The 18,619-nt window shown below is 42.3% G+C and overlaps 1 protein-coding gene across 8 annotated transcripts in view; it reads left to right on the top strand.

Annotated features, from left to right (window-relative positions):
* Nucleotides 1-15,973, top strand: part of TGFBRAP1 (transforming growth factor beta receptor associated protein 1) — a 36,598-nt gene extending 20,625 nt beyond the window's left edge. For all 8 annotated transcript variants that reach the window (XM_053307381.1, XM_053307379.1, XM_053307383.1 and 5 more), the window contains exons 5-12: nt 2,777-2,859; nt 6,216-6,557; nt 7,287-7,344; nt 8,275-8,418; nt 10,111-10,260; nt 11,177-11,339; nt 12,433-12,866; nt 14,669-15,973. In XM_053307381.1, coding sequence (XP_053163356.1) covers nt 2,777-2,859; nt 6,216-6,557; nt 7,287-7,344; nt 8,275-8,418; nt 10,111-10,260; nt 11,177-11,339; nt 12,433-12,866; nt 14,669-14,857 — 1,563 coding nt within the window. In that variant the 3' untranslated portion in view covers nt 14,858-15,973. The remainder of the gene's footprint in view (nt 1-2,776; nt 2,860-6,215; nt 6,558-7,286; nt 7,345-8,274; nt 8,419-10,110; nt 10,261-11,176; nt 11,340-12,432; nt 12,867-14,668) is intronic.
* Nucleotides 15,974-18,619: the final 2,646 nt, after the last annotated feature.

The raw sequence follows: 18,619 nt of genomic DNA, 5'->3' as shown, positions 1-18,619 counted from the left end.
CTAGGAGGACTGGAGTCCTCCACAAAATCATTATGGGTGACAATACAAGGACTGAAAGGAAACGTGTTATGTGCTATCACCCCCTGGATCAAAATGCTGAGAGCGCCCTTGAGTTGGGAGAAGCAAATCAGAGAGACATCAAAGAGAGTCAGAGCCATAATAATGGGTGACTTCAATTATCCTCACATAGACTGAGCAAATTCACATGTAATTGATAGAGAGGCCAAATTCTAAACATGCTAAAGGACTGTGCCTTAGAACAGTTGATCACGGAATCAACCAGAGAGAAGGCCACCTTGGACTTAATCCTGAGTGGCGCCCAGGAACTGGTGCGAGAAGTCAGAGTTGTAGAACCACTGGGGAACAGTGACTATAAGGTGATCCAATTCACCTTATATGCTAGTGGAGCATTGCCAAGGAAATTCAACAAAGATGTGTTGGACTTCAAATGAAGAAACTTCTAAAAAAAATAATGAGGGGACTGGTAAAAAGGAAACTGAAAGGGAAAGTCAGGATGGCCAAATCATTCCAGAAAGCATGGAACTTTTTAAAAACCACAATAATAGAAGTTCAGTTGGAATGTATGCCAAGGAGGGAGGAGGTCACCAGCATGGCTAACAAGTAGAGTCAGGGAAGCCATAAAAGGGAAGACTATTTCCTTCATAAAATGGAAGTCCTGCCCAAAGGAAGAGAACAGAAAGGAACATAAACTCTAGGAAAAGAAGTGCAAGGAGACAATAAGGGATGCAAAAAGAGAGTTTGAGGAGCAGTATATTTCTAGAAGTGTCAAGGAGAATAACAAAAAATTCTTTAAATATATCAGAAGTGAAAACCTACCAGGGAGGCAGTTGGACCCTTGGATGGTGATGGCATGAAAGGGATTATTGAGGATAAGGAGATTGCAGAAAAACTAATGAGTTGGTTTCATTTGTCTTCACGGCAGAGGATACTGACCATATACCTTCTCCCGAACTGAGCTTCTCAAGCTTGGAGGCCGAAGAACTGAGCCAATTTGAGGTGATGAAAGAGGATGTTCTGTAGAACAAACCAGTGAAAATAAGTGTGCCCAATTAAAAAAAACAAAACCTTAGACTCTAAATGTTATATACAAATCCTTTTTGGAGGCAAGAGGCTTTTGGGAACTTTAATGGCCTTCAGATTAATCAAATCCTGCTAAAATAAAGTTTAAATGGTCATCTAAGGCATCTCTTGGGGTTCTTGTATGCCTTTATGTTCTGAAAAAGGGATGTAGCCAGTGGATATAAACATCCTTATAACTTGTTTGCAGGGAAATTTACATATTTCTCTAATCCACCTACATGAATTCTAAAAAATGTGCCTTGCACTTGCAATATCTTGTCCTTGTGCCAAGATGGGAGTGGTGGGGAGAAGATACATGCTTCACTAGTTATCTCTTCCCTTTCCAACCTTCTGCATCCTCTGAGGATCTGCTCTTTAGTTCAGATATGTTGTTTGTTTCCTTTCAGTTCTGTTATTTGCTGACAATGATCTTCATGTATTTCCTGTATGTATGGACTTCCTCTTCTTGGAGTTGAAAGTTTGGGTTTCTATTATTTTATTTTAAAATGCTGAATTTGTACACTTGCACTTGTGTATGTGTCAGTGCATGGGATACAGAGTGAATGAAAAAGCTGGTAGGGTGGGGTATATGTTGAAATAGTTGCAATGTGTGTGCTCAAATTAGTGAAAGCTACAGATGAAAATAGTGAATAGGTGCACTACTGCTAATTCACAAAAATGGAATTAAAATGTTGGATCAAAGGGATTTACTTATAAACGGTATTCTACTTCAGGTGTGACAAACTTGCATTTCCATAAGAAGTTGACATGCATACCTGCTATAAAAATGAAGTATGAAGTGTTTCATACACGTGTTTTGCAGCATGTACATGCTGACCAATTACTGATTCCAGTACATGTATACACTGCAAAATGTGTGTGCACATAATTCACATGCAGATTTGACACTTTGCTATATGAAACTGCTCATCTGTAGGAACCTTCCTGCAGTTGAAATGTCTTTTGGATCCTAACTTGAATTAATTTAATTGCTTGCATAATCTGGAGTAGTTTGTTTTGCAAGCATCTCTTCACATTGTGCCTGCTCTCTTTCTGCAGCTCACTGAGGTCTTGCTAGGGGCAGATAGTAAGGCAGAGCCATCTACATATCTCCAGATGGCTTTTTGGCCTCTTCCAACTTTATTATTCATTGTGGTCATTCAGACGGCCTCTCTGGGGAGGGTTGGCAGGGAGGCAGGTTCTTCCCTGCTTGCGATCTCCCTTCCCCTTAATTCTGCCGCTTGCCTGGCACATGAGCAGGGTCACTGCGAACAGCAGAGCCGGGAGCCAGAGGAGGAAGTCCTCCAGCATCCCACCAGGAGCGTGGTGTCTTTGCGGGGTTCCCCCACTGCCAGGCACTCCTTCCTCCCAGCTTCATGGATGCTTGGGCTGTAGGCAGCCTGACCCCCCCCCCACCTCACTATTTAGCCCAGGTAAAAAAACATGGGCTCCCCCGGGGGAAGAGCCCCAGGATCGGTACCAATTACGCCACTCCATGCAAGCAGGAGCAGCCCTGCCTGAGTAGGGCTGCTCGTGTGAGCTACCTTAGTGTGCTGTGTGGAGTACAAAATGTGCAAGTGACAAGCAAATTGCTAGCTTATATCCATTCACTGAGACATAATTCATGGATTTATAACATGGTGGTTTGCATACTGACACATCTCTTCCCACCCCCACCCCTTTGTTTCTTTTGCAGTTGATGTACAAACGAATCCTGCAGCAAGCAGGATTTATACAATTTGCACAGCTTCAGTTCCTAGAAGCAAAAGAACTCTTCAGGTAATCTTTCGTTTAGGGTGAGAACAATTAATGCAATGATGATCTTAAGCATTGATTAAACCAGTGTGTTTGGATTTCAAGTTTCAAGGGTTTTCAATGAGATTTGACTGATACTCTTGAATGGCATAACACTGAGGGACTGGATCAATGCAAATTTGGAGCCATTCTTTATTATTGGAGTGGTGGCATCTAATTCTCTCAATTCTTATTTATGCTGCATGGCATTAGTTTGTAAATAACTCTTGCCAACTGCGAGAAGAGGCACCTTTTATAATAGTTGCTCTCATAATAAAGTGGTGGCGCTTCTGTAATCAGGATAGCAATTGTCCCTATTCAACCCAGCAGTGTCCCTCTCAGTGGCTCTTGCTGGGGTGTCCCTCATGTTTTTTTTAAGACTGTGAGTCCCTTTAAGAAAGGGAATCATTTTCTCATCCCTTTCTATGTTATGTAATTATGTAAACCATTTTGTGACCTTGTTGAAAAGCAATCTACAGGTGGCCCTCATTGTTCATGGGGGTTCCATTCTGGCCTACAACCATGGATAACATAACCATGGATAATGAAATCTTAAGTCAATGGGACTTGGGGAAGTTAGGTTTTGGAGCCCAGGAAAGAGAGGGTAAAAGTAGAAATAAGAGTGGAGCACAGCACTGTGCTTGGCCACCTCAGCTCCTCCAGTAATGTGTAGTCATGATGTTTCTTCTCCCCACTATTGAAGTCCAGCACTTAGCAGCACAAGCCTCTTGGCCTGATTGGTTGGTAGGTTGGCCAAAGAGGCAGCAGAAAATTAAATCCAGTTCAAGTAAACACACCAAGGACTGTGAGAATCAGAGTGAGAGGAGAATCCATTTTCAGTGAATAATTAAAATCAATTTTTAATTTTTAATTTAAATTAATGCAGTACTGTAATTATCAAAATTAATTAATTTTTTAATTTATTAAAAATTGTCAAAATTAAATTTCTATAAAAGTGGTGATTAGCATCTTATGAGAGCAGCGCGGTGCTGCAAGGGGCTCCAGAAAATGGCTCCAAGAAGTTCCACAGGAATGGCTCAAAAAAGCCTCTAAAAGTTCCAGAGCAATGGGTTCCTAAGGATACCAAATGCTACCCAAAATGGCTTTTAGGAGCACAAAAACTTCTAAACATGCAGACCAAAGCACTCCACTGTCTTCCTCCAGTCCAAACTCCTCTCCCAGCCCATGAGCATATGCAGCAAGAGCACAATCACGTAAGGGCAGAACTGCACTGTCAAAAACCGTGGATATGCGAAGCTGTGTACCACGGATAGTGAGGCCGGGCATACATTACCCAACCATAGATATGTGAAACCACGAGTGCTGAAACTGCAGATAAGGGCCACCTGTATATATAAATAATATGCCCACTTAAAAATGCCACACAGTTGCATTGAGGACACTAAACGCTAAATGTATGTGTATGTACCTGCAAAGTTGCTGGATTTTGGCACCTGGTCCTTGCACAGCAACTTTCTGTGCTGAAAGAACTTCAACTTTTAATGTGGCTGAGCATGAAAAGCTAGATAGACTTGTATAATGATGGACATGATTGCACATATTAGAACCATCACTAGACACAACATGTAACTGGTATGCATGAATGTAAAGTCCTGTATGCATGGGCTATTGGACCTACAGATATTGTACTTCACATATTGCTGACTAGTTACATCCAGGTGAGCCAGGCAGGCGCCATTCTGCTGTATGTCTTTTAAGCCTTACCTGGTGATGTAGGAACCTTCAGTGAGATTAACATGCTGGAAAAGAGAGCTTGGGACCAGTAGTGCATTCATGCAGATTATTTGTGATTGAAGGTGGGTGAGAAAGAGTCTGCAGTGCTTTGGCACAGTTTTGCCAGCTCTGGAACTACAGGAAAGTTCTTTCAACTTCCTTCCTTTATGGTGAAAAAGACAAACTTGCATTTCCATCCTGGGAGTCTGGAGATGGGAAATAGTAACCTAAGCATACGCCTAAAGAGGGTTACACATTTTTGCTTACAACACTCACTGAATGTGTTGAACACCAGCCGTCCTCTGTTTTGAAGTCACAGAGGGAAGGTTGCACCTTCCCAATGGTAGTTGCACCATGCTTCCCTGGCTCACTTTGGTCACACAGCAGCAAGTCAACAGACCTTTCATCTGACAGCAAGTTACGCAAATAAGTAACTCACATCCCTCCATTCCCCCACCAATCCTGAAGCTTGCAAAGGGTGTACTTTGGTTACTGTGTCTGTGAGCAAGCACAGCAGCCAAATAGCTTCCTTTTGAGCTCTCCCTCCCTTCCCAGCTCCATAGGAACATAGGAAACTGCCATATACTGAGTCAGACCATTGGTCCACCTAGCTCAGTATTGTCTACACAGACTGGCAGCACCTTCTCCAAGGTTGCAGGCAGGAATCTCTCTGAGCCCTATCTTGGAGATGCCAGGGAGAGAACTTGGAACCTAGATGCTCTTCCCAGAGTGACTCCATCCCCTAAGGTGAATACCTTACAGTGCTCACACATCTAGTCTCCCATTCATATGCAACCCAGGTGGACCCTGCTTAGCTAAGGGGACAAGTCATGTTTGCTACCACAAGACCAGCTCCAAACTAGAAAGAAAGGCTAGGAATGATTCTCCCCTCCCACCTCGCCCCCACTGTGGCTTGGAGCTGGGGAGAGGAGTAAGGAATTGTCTCTGACTATGTGTGTGAATATTGGCCTTGCAATACAAGGTCAGGGACAAGGCTCTCACCTTTTGCAGAAAAGGCCTAGTGATCAACTACCCATACCAGGCAAAATGTGTTGTCTCCTGCCCATAAAAATAAGATTAAAAAGCTCGGAGAATAGGAAGCACTGTAACCCTGTTTAGACATTTTGTTGTATGAGTGTACAGACATCTTCACCATACAAACACATACACGAGTGTATAAATGACTGTACCTGAATTCATTTTAAAAACGAAGCTGGGTACAGGCCCCTCAAACGCATGGTACAGCTAGGAAGTATACTCGTGTACCTACACGCAACATAATGTAATGTGTGAATAACTTTACCTGTGTACACTGTACACTCATTGTACAAGTATTGCTTGATTAAAATCGGTTTTGTACTTGCTTATTGCTTATATGGAATGGTCATTGATTATCCAAGTAGGACTTTGTCTTTAGTACGTTGCTTGTCTCAACATGCTGGAGTTTAATTTTGGAAAACATTCACAAGTGGGCAGCTGTAACAGTGTCCTGTTCTGCCATATGTCCAATGCTTGGCATCCCCTTTTATTGAGTGTGTGTGGGGTGTGTGCCTATGTATACTTTTTCTTTCTTTTTTGCTTCATTTAGTTTGACACTGTAATTGCAGAAGCGGCCAGCTGGATGTCCGGGAGCTGATCTCTCTCTACCCCTTCCTGTTGCCTACTTCCTCTTCCTTCATGCGGACTCACCCACCTCTCCATGAATACGCTGACTTGAATCAACTGACGCAAGGGGACCAGGAGAAGGTGGCCAAGTGCAAACGGTTTCTCATGAGTTACTTGAGCGAAGTGCGCAGTATGGACGTTGCAAATGGCTACAAGGAAGACATTGATACAGCTTTATTGAAGCTCTATGCAGAAGCAAATCATGAAAGCCTTCTAGATCTGCTGGTCTCTGAGAATTTCTGTCTTCTCACAGATAGTGCTGCATGGCTGGAAAAGCACAAAAAGTAAGCAAGTTTCCTGCTGGGCATATTTCCTAACCTGTAGAGATTGGTTGAGAGAGCGAGAGAGATGGGCGTTCCTCAAGAAGCAACTGTGTGCCTTTAAATCTTTCCTCCATTTTCTCGCAGTTTGAACCAGGTGCCCATGTACCTTTGGGTAAGGAGAGAAATCTTATAACAACAATGACAATAATAAATCCCCTAGTCCCAATAAAAGTCTTGTAAGTGTAGGATAATGTACTGTGCCCTGTCAAAATAAAAACCTTCACTTTTTATAAAATACAGTTGACTTTGTCCTTCCAAGTTTATCCATATCTTCTTGCTTATCAGCATTTGTATAACTCAGAAAGCAGGGCTGGTTTTTCATTGGAAGACCTTGAGCCATCCACTTGATATCTGTTGGCTCTTGCATAACTGCAGTGTCCCAATACTTGCATGCCCATTGTGCAACTAGGATGCTGAGCTGAGTAAGGGCTGTGGGCCCAGCAACACGAACTCGTCCCACTGAGTCACTTTTTGCCTGAGAACTGCCTGCCTTCCCCATGTGAACAGGTGCAGAGCTTTGTCAGAGTTGTGCACCTCTGCTCCTCACTCATGCTTGTGAATGTTCTGGGTTATGCTCAGGAGACTCTTGCTGAGATTATCCTATAAAGATTGTAAAGCATTTGCATGAAATATGTTTATGCACCCTAAACAATTCTCATTACTTGCTGCTTCATTCTGCCTTTTATACAGGTTTTTTGCACTTGGTCTCCTGTATCACTCAAATGGTCAAGATGCTGCAGCAGTACAGGTCAGTGCAACCACATCTGTTGCAGAACAAAGCAATGTGTTAATGTTCGCTAACGATGCTTAGTGATGTTTAGTTCTTGTTTCAGTTCCTGTTGTGGCAAACTGTCACTTGTGCTTTCAAATTAGTAATGCAAGTCTTGCTGAAAACATGGTGACTTAGCCTGCAGGTTCCCAACCCTGGGTCCCCAGATACTCTTGGGCTACAACTTCCATCATCCTCATCATCACAGGGGCCTTTAGCAAAGGCAGATATCTGCCCCTCCTCCCCACTGCTGGGATTAATCTCCCAGCATTTTCAGTGGCCATGGGTGTTTCCATGTTAGTGCTTTCTCTTGGCTCTCATACGCTAGCTCAGATACACATGTTCAACACCCATATGAGTGTACAGTGTACTTTACACATGTGTGTTCACATTATGTTGAACACAGGCACAGCAGTACACTTCCTATCTCTACCATGAATCTGAGGGGCCTGTACCTAGGCTCACTTTTAAAATGGAAGCAGGTACATCATGCACACCAACACGTAAAGTGTACAGATCTCTGTAGACTCATACAACATAATAGGGCCATTGTCTCTGAAACTTTAGAGCATTATAGTGATTTTAACCTTGAGTTAAAAGATTGTTATATTTTAACCCTTTTTAAAATGGTGCATTGCCATGGAGGAGTTCTGATTTTTATTTATTTATTTCTATTTATTTATTACATTTATATCCCGCTCTTTGTCCAAGAAACCCAGAGCAGTGTATATGGTTATGTTTATCCTCACAACAACCCTGTGAGGTAGGTTAGGCTGAGAGATGCGTGACTGGCCCAGAGTCACCCAGTGAGTTTCTTGGCTGAGTGGGGATTTGAACTCCATTCTCCCTGGTCCTAGTCCATCACGCTAACCATTATATCACACTGATTGCTTTTCTTCTATACTGCAGTTATGGGTAAAAATTGTTAATGGAGACATTCAGGACTCTACACGCACAGACCTTTATGAGTATATCGTAGACTTCCTTACCTCTTGCATGGATCATGAACTGGTGTGGAAGTATGCAGAATGGATCTTGAAGCAAAATGAAGAGGTTTGTAACCAGATTCTTTTGGGAAATGGTTTTGAAATTGCTGTTGCTTGGATACCTTCTCCAGAACAATTGCGTCTGTGCTGTCCTGTTCTTTTAGATACCTTAAACCTTTGTCTATTCACAACAAAGTTCTAGAATTATGAAGAAATAGATGTGAAAGGATCCCAAACGGAAATGAGTGAGGAAATATGGCCATAAGGTTGAGCTATGTCTGTGTGGCAGGGGGATATTGGTCTGTGTTCCACTTTGTGTGCTCATGTTCATACATGGCCTTTGAAATCCAGGCCTGTTAAGCACAGCAGTTTGGGGCCACTGCATGCCAGATGTGGAATATAAGATGAATTTGTATATCTAGCAAGCAGTGGCCTAAGACTGTTTCCTCCAGGATGGGATTGCTGTCATGGTGGCTGCTACTGTCTCTCCAGTATTATTATTATTAATTCAATTTCTATACCACCCTTCCAAAAATGGCTCAGGGCGGTTTACACAGAGAAATAACAAACAAATGATAGTACTGATAGCTCTCCTGAAGTATGCAGGTTTTTTGCAGGGGAACGGGTGCTCTACCAAGTTGCAGGTTCCCCAAAGACCATTTATTCATAAGATCAGAAGCTGCCTTCTGCCAAGTCTGACCATTGGTCCCTCTAGCTCAGTAGTGTCTACTCTGACTGGCAGCTGTTTCTTCCAGGTTTGGAGCAGGAGTCTCTTCGATCTGTCTGCCAAGTAGGTGCTTTACCCTGGAGCTATGGCCCCATTTCCCTTTCTGCCAGCTTGGGGGTGGTATTGCGAAACCACCTAGGAGAAGACGGACAGACTTGCATTGGTGTGGGATGTTACCATGCAGCACTTTTCTATCATTCAGGTTGACTGAAATTTGATTGTCCACTTCACTAGTTTCTAGGGCTGAATATGACAGAATCTGAGTTATGTTTTCCCTTATTTTCTAGGTATCTCAATGGTTATACTGGGTTTTATTTATATGAATGAGGAATTCAAGCTGAATGACTACGCTGGCTTATCCTTTGTCATTCTGTGTTTAGAAAAAAGCCACTGGAATACAACTTGTGCACAAGTTACTCTTTTTTTCAAGGCAGCCATTCTGTTGAAGGGAGACGTTTTCCCCCCAGTACTTAAAGCACAGTATTCTGTACTTAGAAAAAAGTGTGATGCTTCTCCCAGACATTGCATGCATTGCTATTGCCTTTGGTTGGAATGAAGTGATTCAAGTGTCCAGGCATCTATTAAATATTTGTGAATTGTGACATAATAAATGACAAGTTGAGCAATTACCTCTTTCCCTTAAGCCGGGGTGGGGGTGTTGAGTGAGTGTGTGTGTGTTGCATTTTTGCATTATTATTATTTTTTGAGTCCAGGTATATCTGTCTTTAATTTTGTTGTTCTTGGAGACAAATAGCAGAACAGCTCTATCTCTTTCTCCCATCTCCTGTTTTCTTTCCAATGGGATTTTATGCTTTTCTTCCCCAATTAAAAATTTAACTGTTGCACAATGGCTACTCATGTCATGCTTTTGCTCACTGTGTAGAATGAGAAAAGATTTAACTGTGTACATCCCTTCAGTCACTTTTAACAAGCTGAGGAATGTGAGACAACGGGGATTGGTAACTTGGCACCAGAGATTTATATCTCTGAAAGTACAAGACTTGATTTTTAAAAAAATGCATCTTGTTTTAGGTTGGAGTATACATTTTCACTAAAAGACCCTTAGAAGAAGAGCAACAGAAGAACAGCTTTAATCCGGATGATGTCATCAGCTGCCTTAACAAATATCCCAAATCATTAGTAAAATATTTAGAGTTCTTGGTTCTGGAGAGAAGAATAAAGGTAAATTCTTGGCTTCTGTAGACTAAAACCCAGTTTCGGAGTGTGGTGGAGCTTTCTGTCCACACCTGAAGTTCTAGTGTCCAAGAAATTCCAGCTTGTTTCTTGTTGTCTAGGGTGTTCAAGGGGAAAACCTGTAACTTTTGCAACCCTAGCAACTTAAGTCGTTATAGATGTAGTAAACCATAAATGAGAATTATGCTTTACTTTATAACACCACGTATTCTCATACAGCCCAGTTATGTTAGCTGCTGTGGCACAAGCAGAGGAGTCAAGAGCTAAAGTGGTATTCTGTCCCATCCTCTGGTTTTCTTTTGAACCATCCTGAAAGTCCCCTCCCACACTTATCCCTGAAGACTTGGGAAACCTTTCAGATGGGGTACAAGGTAACCTGGTTCCTCTCTACAAGATCTCTGCTATCTGACAAGCCTCCCATACAGGGTGGTTTTTCCCCATGTCGGGGCTTCCAGTGGCTCTGATTTTTCTGACTCCTCTAGGCTGATCTTATATTTGAAAGCCACAGGGCTTCATTCCTTTTTAGGTGCTCTGAAGTTTTGCTGTTCTTGCAACATATGGAAGAAGCTGTACTGATGGAATTTCTAACATCTGCAGTTGTTGAAGAGACACAAGATTTATTCTTTTGAAGTGGCATGCCTGTTGTTCACACTTTGACTTCTGTGTTGATAGTTTCACTTAGTGTAGCAGGATTCCTTGGTTATGTGTTAGAACCGAGCTACATAATCTCAGCCCTCCAGCTATTTTTGGACTACAACTCCCATTATCCCTAACCACAGAGGCCATTAGCCAGGAATTATGGGAATTGTAGTCCAACATCTACAGGAGGGCCAAAGTATTGTGCTGAAATGTTAATGAAATTGCCTATGGAAAATTTGGAACAGATTATTTTTTATACCGACAGAAGGAAAAGTACCACACCCATCTAGCAGTATTGTATCTGGATGAAGTGCTACACTTGAAATCACAGGAGGGCATAAAGAGGGGTGAGGAACTGAGCAAAACACAAGCTAAGCTACGCAGTCTTCTGCAGAAATCTGACCTTTATAGAACTCACTTCATACTAGGTAAGAGAGAAAAAAGGTTAATATACAATAGAAGTAAGCTTTATCTACTTTGTACAGAAACAAAACTGGATAGAAAGAGAACACTCGGACTGTGATTTGGAGTCAGTGGGAGAACTGAAATGGCTTTATCCCAGTTTCAGGATAACTTAAGGGCTGGTTCAGAAAATTGGCAAATCGTGCAGTGCAGCATGATACAAACCTGTATGGCTGCTGCGAACCATACAGTACAGAATGTGACGTGGGCACCAAGATAATCTGCCCTAGTCCCACAATCCATTACATTTTTAAGAAGTGAAAGGATTACAGGAACTGCTCGTATTGCTTATATAGCTATATGGCTGTGCCATGTTGGTGATATGCACATGAGATTCTGTCGCTCTGTGGTGTATGATGCAGCTGGGGCAATGCACACTTTGTGAGAGCAAGGAAGTGTCTTCTCATACACAGGACTGTTTGGATCCTGGCTGTTGTATTTGTAAAGATAATAATGAATGCAAAATTCTGCTTGTAACTGCCAAAAGTTGAAGACGACTTTGCTCTTGCTCACAATTCAGCTTTTTGGATTACTTCTAGTTGTCAGTGAGGCGGGTCTCATGATCAGTGAGACCCGCTTTCCCACTATTGCGGGGAGAGCGGGCTAAGCTCGCTCTCCCCGCAGACTATCGCAGCGGGAGCCCGGGACGGCCGGATTGGCTGCCCACACGATTGCCAGCTCCGTGACGGAGCTGGCGGGCTGGGGAGCTCGGGGGCCACGTGGCCCCCAGAAGCTCCAGTATGCCCTGGGCATACTGGGGAGACCCTGGGAGGCGGCTTTTCACCTCCCCTCCGGGGGCTACTCACGATCAGTAGCTCCGCAAACCTGGGCTAAGGGGAGGGCTACAGAAGCGGGTGACCCGCTCATAAACCACTGGGCTCGCCTGCGAGCCCGTGGTTTACACGATCAGCAAAAACTGGGCTAGGCTCTCCTAACTCGATTTTTGCCAATCGTGAGAATAGCCCCAGTGGGTCTTTATTACTTCACTGTGGCTACAGAGTGGAAGGGGTGTAGCATCTTGTTTTGATGAAAATCTTGCTTAACACTTATGTTTGGCAGATAAAATCATTGACTCAAATCTTCATATGGAGTGTGCAATATTGTATGGAAAATTGGAAGAGCATGACAAAGCGTTACATATCTTGGTCCATGAAATAAAGGATTTCAATGCTGCTGAGGACTACTGTGTATGGAATTCAGAAAACAAAGACCCACCTTACAGGCGGAAGCTTTTCCATATGCTGCTTTCCTGTTATCTGAACTCCAGCTCATCTGAACACAAACTGCTCATGGCTGCTGTAGATCTCCTTAATAACCACACAGCTGAGTTTGATGCAGCGAATGTTCTGCAGCTTATACCTGACACTTGGTCAGTGCAGCTTCTGTCTTCATTTCTGACTGGTGCAGTGAGGGAAAGTATCCATGCGCAAAGAATGACTCAGATTGCCCTGGGATTAGCAAAAGCTGAGAACCTCACTTATAAGCATGAGAAGGTGAGCATGCCTGGTCACTCATTGCATGATCATGTTGAAATTTCTTGACACTCTCTCTGTAAACATTTTGTGTTTCTAACAACACATTCTAATCTCCCCCTGGATCATACACAAACAGTAAGCTACTACAGGAGGGCCTCATTAATCATGGGTCTGGCACTCGCGATTTCATGTATCCACGGTTGGGTAATCAGCACCCGACCTTGCAGATTGGAGGCAGCTGGAATTGACCACAGAAGCCATTTATGGCTGCCATTTTGTGTTTGGGAGAGACCAGGAGCCCTTTTATGGTTTATTTTGTTGGGGGAAAAGTCTGAAAATAGGGATTTTTTCACTTTTAAAAACCTGATTCTGCCTCTTTCAAGGGACAATGCTGGAACATGGGGGACCCATAGAGCATGGTATGGCACTTTTTAGGGCCCTTTTAAGCAATTTTTGAAGCATCCAGGAACATAACCCCTGGATTTCCTTTGTCCCAATGCCTCAGTATTTGTGGTTTCCGTATCCACAACACTCGCTGAGACCGGAACCCGCATGAATACCGAGGTCCTCCTGTAGTTGGTGGTTTCTGTTCTGCTTCTCCACACATTGTCATATGATAAAAATGACATTTCTTAAACAAGAAACTGAAATAATTTGAGTCTTGATGGGTTCGTGGATTGTTTCATGTCCACTTGAACTCTGAAGTGTACATTTCATTTTTGCTTTACATTTTGCCCTTCTTCCAAGGACCTGGAGCAGCAAACATGGTTCCAGTTTTATACCTGCACTTTATCCTCTTAGCAACCTTGGAGGTAGGTTAGGTTGAGAGAGATGGATGGGCCATCAGTGAACTTCACAGCTGAATAGATATTTAAACCTGGCCAGCTCTCCCTGGTCCTAGTCTGACATTCTAACCACTATATTTCAAATGTGCCCAGCCTGTTGTCAGGCACTGTGTATATTATGCAAATCTACAGTTGAATTATGAAAGTGCAAAACCTGTTATGTGGTGTGGATTTTGGCATCCCAGTATTCTTATATATCATGCAAAGTCTCTTGTGCATCCTCTATCACTGCTTTGTCACCTACAAAGTGGTACTGAGCATTTTAGCTTTCTTTCAAACAAAAATGCTTTCATGACTGCTGAGTGAAACTTGAAGAACACAACTATTTGGAGAAGGCTTTTGGAGTGGGCCTTTAGGGAACAGCTTCAGGGGAGTTATTTGCCACATCCAAAGCCAGGCTGTAAAAACGTTCTTCCAGCCACACTGAAAACTAATGTGCCATGGAAAAGAAACCAGGGGCTCTAGTCTCAGTGGTGTCCTAACTATCTGTTGCAGGAAGTTACTGGAAGCATATCTTTCAGGTAGGCCTTTTGTAAACGTGGTGTTAAAACCTTTACTTACACAATTGGAAGTGATAGGTGTTGTTCCAAATCTACCCTGTACATGTTTACTAGAATGTAATTATATAAGAGAAACAATTGTATGGCTAAATCCTACCATCACAGACCACAGCATATCTACACTGTAAACTGGTTTTTTCTACCACTTGCACTGTCAAGGCTTTCCCCAAATAATTCCAAGGATTGTAATTCTTGAATATACTGAAAACTCTGTCGCTTGGCCTCATCAGCTGTACAGCTCTATGCTGAAAGGGAACAACTAAACCAGTTTGTGGTATAGAAATGCCCCAAGTGCAAAACTCAGAGAATGATAGGCTCTGCAGGGTTTTGGTGGGTTTTTTTGCAAATCCCTACACCCATCTGTGTTCATGTACTGATTTTCAGTTATACTTTGGCTTGTTTCTCCTGCTTATAGGTGAAGCTAAAAGGAAATCAAACTGTGCTCTCAGACAGAAAAGCCTGCCAGGTGTGTCAAAGCCCCTTCTGTGAGCCTGTCTTTGTCAGGTATCCAAATGGTGGTGTGGTCCACACGCATTGTGCTGCAAACAGACTGGTGGATTCCAACACAAACCACCATTTATCTAGCCCCAGTGGACGGACATGAAACATTGTTCAAGGTGCTACCTGTTGCTATGTCGGTTTCCTCTTGGAGTCACCAAGGAGAATTGGCTGGATAAAGAACAAATGCCAAGTCAAGTGGAGATTGCCCTGGGGTGCACGGGAGGACTTCAGTAAATGTGAAACACGGCCACTTAAATTGCTGATCTCTTTATGAATGTAGATGGCACAAGAAATTGCAGACTTGTTTATAAAATGAATAACTTCCCTCACAGTAAGGGTGAGTGTTAGGGTGGGGATGGGGAGTTGGTTAACCCTCACCCACCCCAACGGCCTTTCTTTGCTTTTTTTAAAAAAATGTAAAATTTGCACTGAATTTGGTGATCAACTGAGCTTGGAATGAAAGAGGCTAATGAGGAAAGGCTTCTGTTCCCTGAATATGATTGTCTCCTGAATAATTGGCATGAAGCCACACTACTTTGAGGGGAGGGCATAGCTGCATTATGTCCTATACTGGGGTCTAAACTTTTGCCTGTCGGACAGCATCATGAACTTTGTTTTGTGCTCTTCATCCTTTTTTGATGCACTTTGAGCCTTTGTTCGCCTTCCTTCTCTGCCATATAGTTCCAATCATTGGAGAAAACGTGGAAGCACTGACCTCTGGGTAGTGGCTGCTCTTATTAGGTAGGAGTAAGAGGGAAGTAGGAGGATAGTTACACAATCATGTGATAAGCCACAGTGTGTTCTGACAGTACGAATCACAGAGCAGCCTCCAGATTCTAGAGTCATCTGGAATTATAAACCATCGGGGGGAGGGGGAAAGGTCCGAAGGAACAGGCTTTAATACATGTTATGACTTATTTATTATTCTACAGATGTTCTGTAAATACAGGTGAATGAAATGGTTTTATATATCAAAGTTCTCTAGAGCAAAATATGTAACCAGTAATTCCAGGAATAGCTTTCTAAGAGTTTACATCCAGCATCACAATCCATCTTTAGGATTCTCTAAAAGAAACAAAATCTATGCCTCTGATTTGCTTTGCAGGACTGGGCTTCAGTTCATACAAAGGGATAAGGGTGCTGTAAAAGCATTGGAAATTGCATCCTGAAGTGCTGATGAGTATTATCAAACTTAATAAATGCTCTATGGATTCTGAAATAGTGTGCCAAGCTTTTTGTAACCTACCAATGTCCAAGAGTACAACCTTCTTTCCATATATGTGTGTGTGCACACACACCCACACACACCCCAGAAATACTTTTTAACTAGATACTACTGCTACTACTACAGATATTTATATACTACCCTTCAACCAAAGTTCTCAAAGCGGTTTACATAGAAAAATCAATAATACATAAATAAGATTGTTCCCTGGCCGCAAAGGGCTCACAATCTAAAAATAAACATAAGGCAGACACCAGCAACAGCCACTGGATGGATGCTGTGCTGGGGCTGGATAGGGCCAGTTGCTCTCCCCCTGCTAAATAAAGAGAATCACCACTTTAAAAAGATGCATTTTGCTCAGTTAGCAGGGGTAGTGGGACATTGTTTACTACTTTCAATAGAAAAACTCATGAATAGGAGTTTGAAGTTTTTTCTGGGTTTCTTTCCTGAAAAGACCTGGTCCTGTTATAACAATGTGCCTTTAGTGGGGGTGGAAGGGATTAGAAATTATAAAATTATGGGGTCTCCTGAATAATTTGTTGGAGATGAACTTCCAGTGCATCGACCTTTTGCACCAACTGTCCTAATGACCACTAGGGGCATTGGGAGTAGAGACAGTGAGTCAGGTTCTCCCTATCTGTCCCTACTCTATGACCCCTGAACTGACTCTGCAGCACTTCCTGTGCTGAGTCACAATCCTTTCTTTCCTCCTAGAGAGCAGATGGAAACATCTCTCTCTCTCTCTCTCCTTACCTATCCACTATGTAGTCCTTTAGATTAGATAGAGGTCTTTCCTGTCTAAGTGTATTTAACCAATAAATGTTTAGTGTTTAGTCACACAAGGATCTCCATGTGTTTTCTCTAAATAGCTGCAATATCCAAACCATCCTCTGCTACCTCCTCTGTAACTGGAGTGTGTGCTCATTCCTTAGTGCTCTGCTGTTTTACCTATTGTGGGTAAAAATCAACAACCTCTAACATAATTAGACCCCACAATTTCCAATTTCTATTCAAGCTAAGCATTACATTACGGTATAAGCTTCACATGACTGTTTGTTGTTTTACAACATACTGCTTTCCCAACATTTACTGTTGTAAAAACTATATTGTATAAATATACAGGATCTTCTGGCCTTGGAATGGTGCTGCTTCAATGTGAAAGCAACATCATGGCACAACATCACTTATGCCATTCCAGCTGTTTGGTTGGTGTTCAGCACTCCAAATCTGTCACTTGGTTTTAAATTCTGCTTAACCTTTTAAAAACTTTTGTTGAAAGAAAAGGGATGCTAAGATTTGAAAACACTAAGAGTCAAATACAACTTGAGTAATAATGATGATTAGACTATTACAGTTGATACACATAGAAATAACTGATTCCTTTTATAAAAGGAGCCTTCCCTATTAAACTGGCCCGGCCTCTTTCCCACTTTTTCAGCCCCTGCCCTGCTCCCCCGCCTGCTGTCCTTCTAACACTTAAGTAGTTTGCTCCCAAGTCCCACATTTTCTGAAGTCATTTTTTCATATTTGGGGTTAAAGGCTGCCTCCAGTATCTAGCATAGAGTAGCCTAGTGCTGGTCACCTCTGCCCAACAGAGGGATTTTGCCATACTTTTCATCTCCTGCCAAACTACTATTGGGCATAGTTGATTTTTTAAAAGTTGTTTTTATACTTTGAACAAAAGAATAAACATATGGTATTTATAACCAGACATACTATGACAGTATTTGATGGCAAATCCGTATTTATACAGGACATTTGGGTATTAACAGAAAGTGAGACACACACGAGCGCTTTTGCTTTTTTTTTAAACCTCTGGATACTGCAAGCTCCTCTGTTCATCCTCACAACAGTGCTGTAACCTAAAGCATTCCGGCTGTAAACCTGGAAAGATTTTACATCTATTATCTTTAAGAAATAGTGTTATGCAGCAGGTGGAGAGTTAAACTTTGAATAGATTTAAACCTCATTTCAGGGTGGACCTGGCAAGTCTTTCTAACCTACTTTACACGCTTCCTGTAAAGATAAAATGGGATAACTTACAGATGTCAAACATCTTCAGCATGTTTGCCAGCTTAGCCTTTGGGTGGACCACTCTGAAAACATTGAGTACTTCACTTCGCCAGAATACAAACCTGTAAATGTTGGTCCTATTCACAGTTTTTACTGTTTTCTACTGCTGTGGCTTTTAGTTGGGGCAGAGAGCCATATTATCTTCCCCCCCCCTGCATAAACTGCTTTGAGGACCTTTGTTGAAAAACAGTATTTATAAATATATTCGTTAAGTTGCTGTGTTATGCTTTTTATGGATTTGATTGTTTTGAAAACTTGGTTTTTTTGGCTGTGAACTGCTTTTGAGGGTCACTGTGTGACTGAAAAGCAGCATGCAATGCCAAGATAAATAATGGAATATTATTATTATCTAGAGTGACAGATGAGAATTCAAAAGTCTATAACTCATTTCCTTTTCTCTAGAATGGGTTGTGATATCCTCAGGACTGAGTGTCCCTTGCCCCCACCATTTTCATAGTTAACAGATTTGTTTCCTAGAGGATTTATGAAACCCTAGGTGACACCACTGCGAAGGCCCTGTCTTGCATCCTTATCAATTAAACCTCCTGATGAAGTTAGAAAGCATAG

Source organism: Hemicordylus capensis, chromosome 3, assembly GCF_027244095.1.
Source record: "Hemicordylus capensis ecotype Gifberg chromosome 3, rHemCap1.1.pri, whole genome shotgun sequence".
NCBI lineage: Eukaryota > Metazoa > Chordata > Lepidosauria > Squamata > Cordylidae > Hemicordylus > Hemicordylus capensis.
The sequence above is the reverse complement of the archived record's forward strand: the minus strand, read 5'-3'. Positions and strand labels throughout refer to the sequence as shown.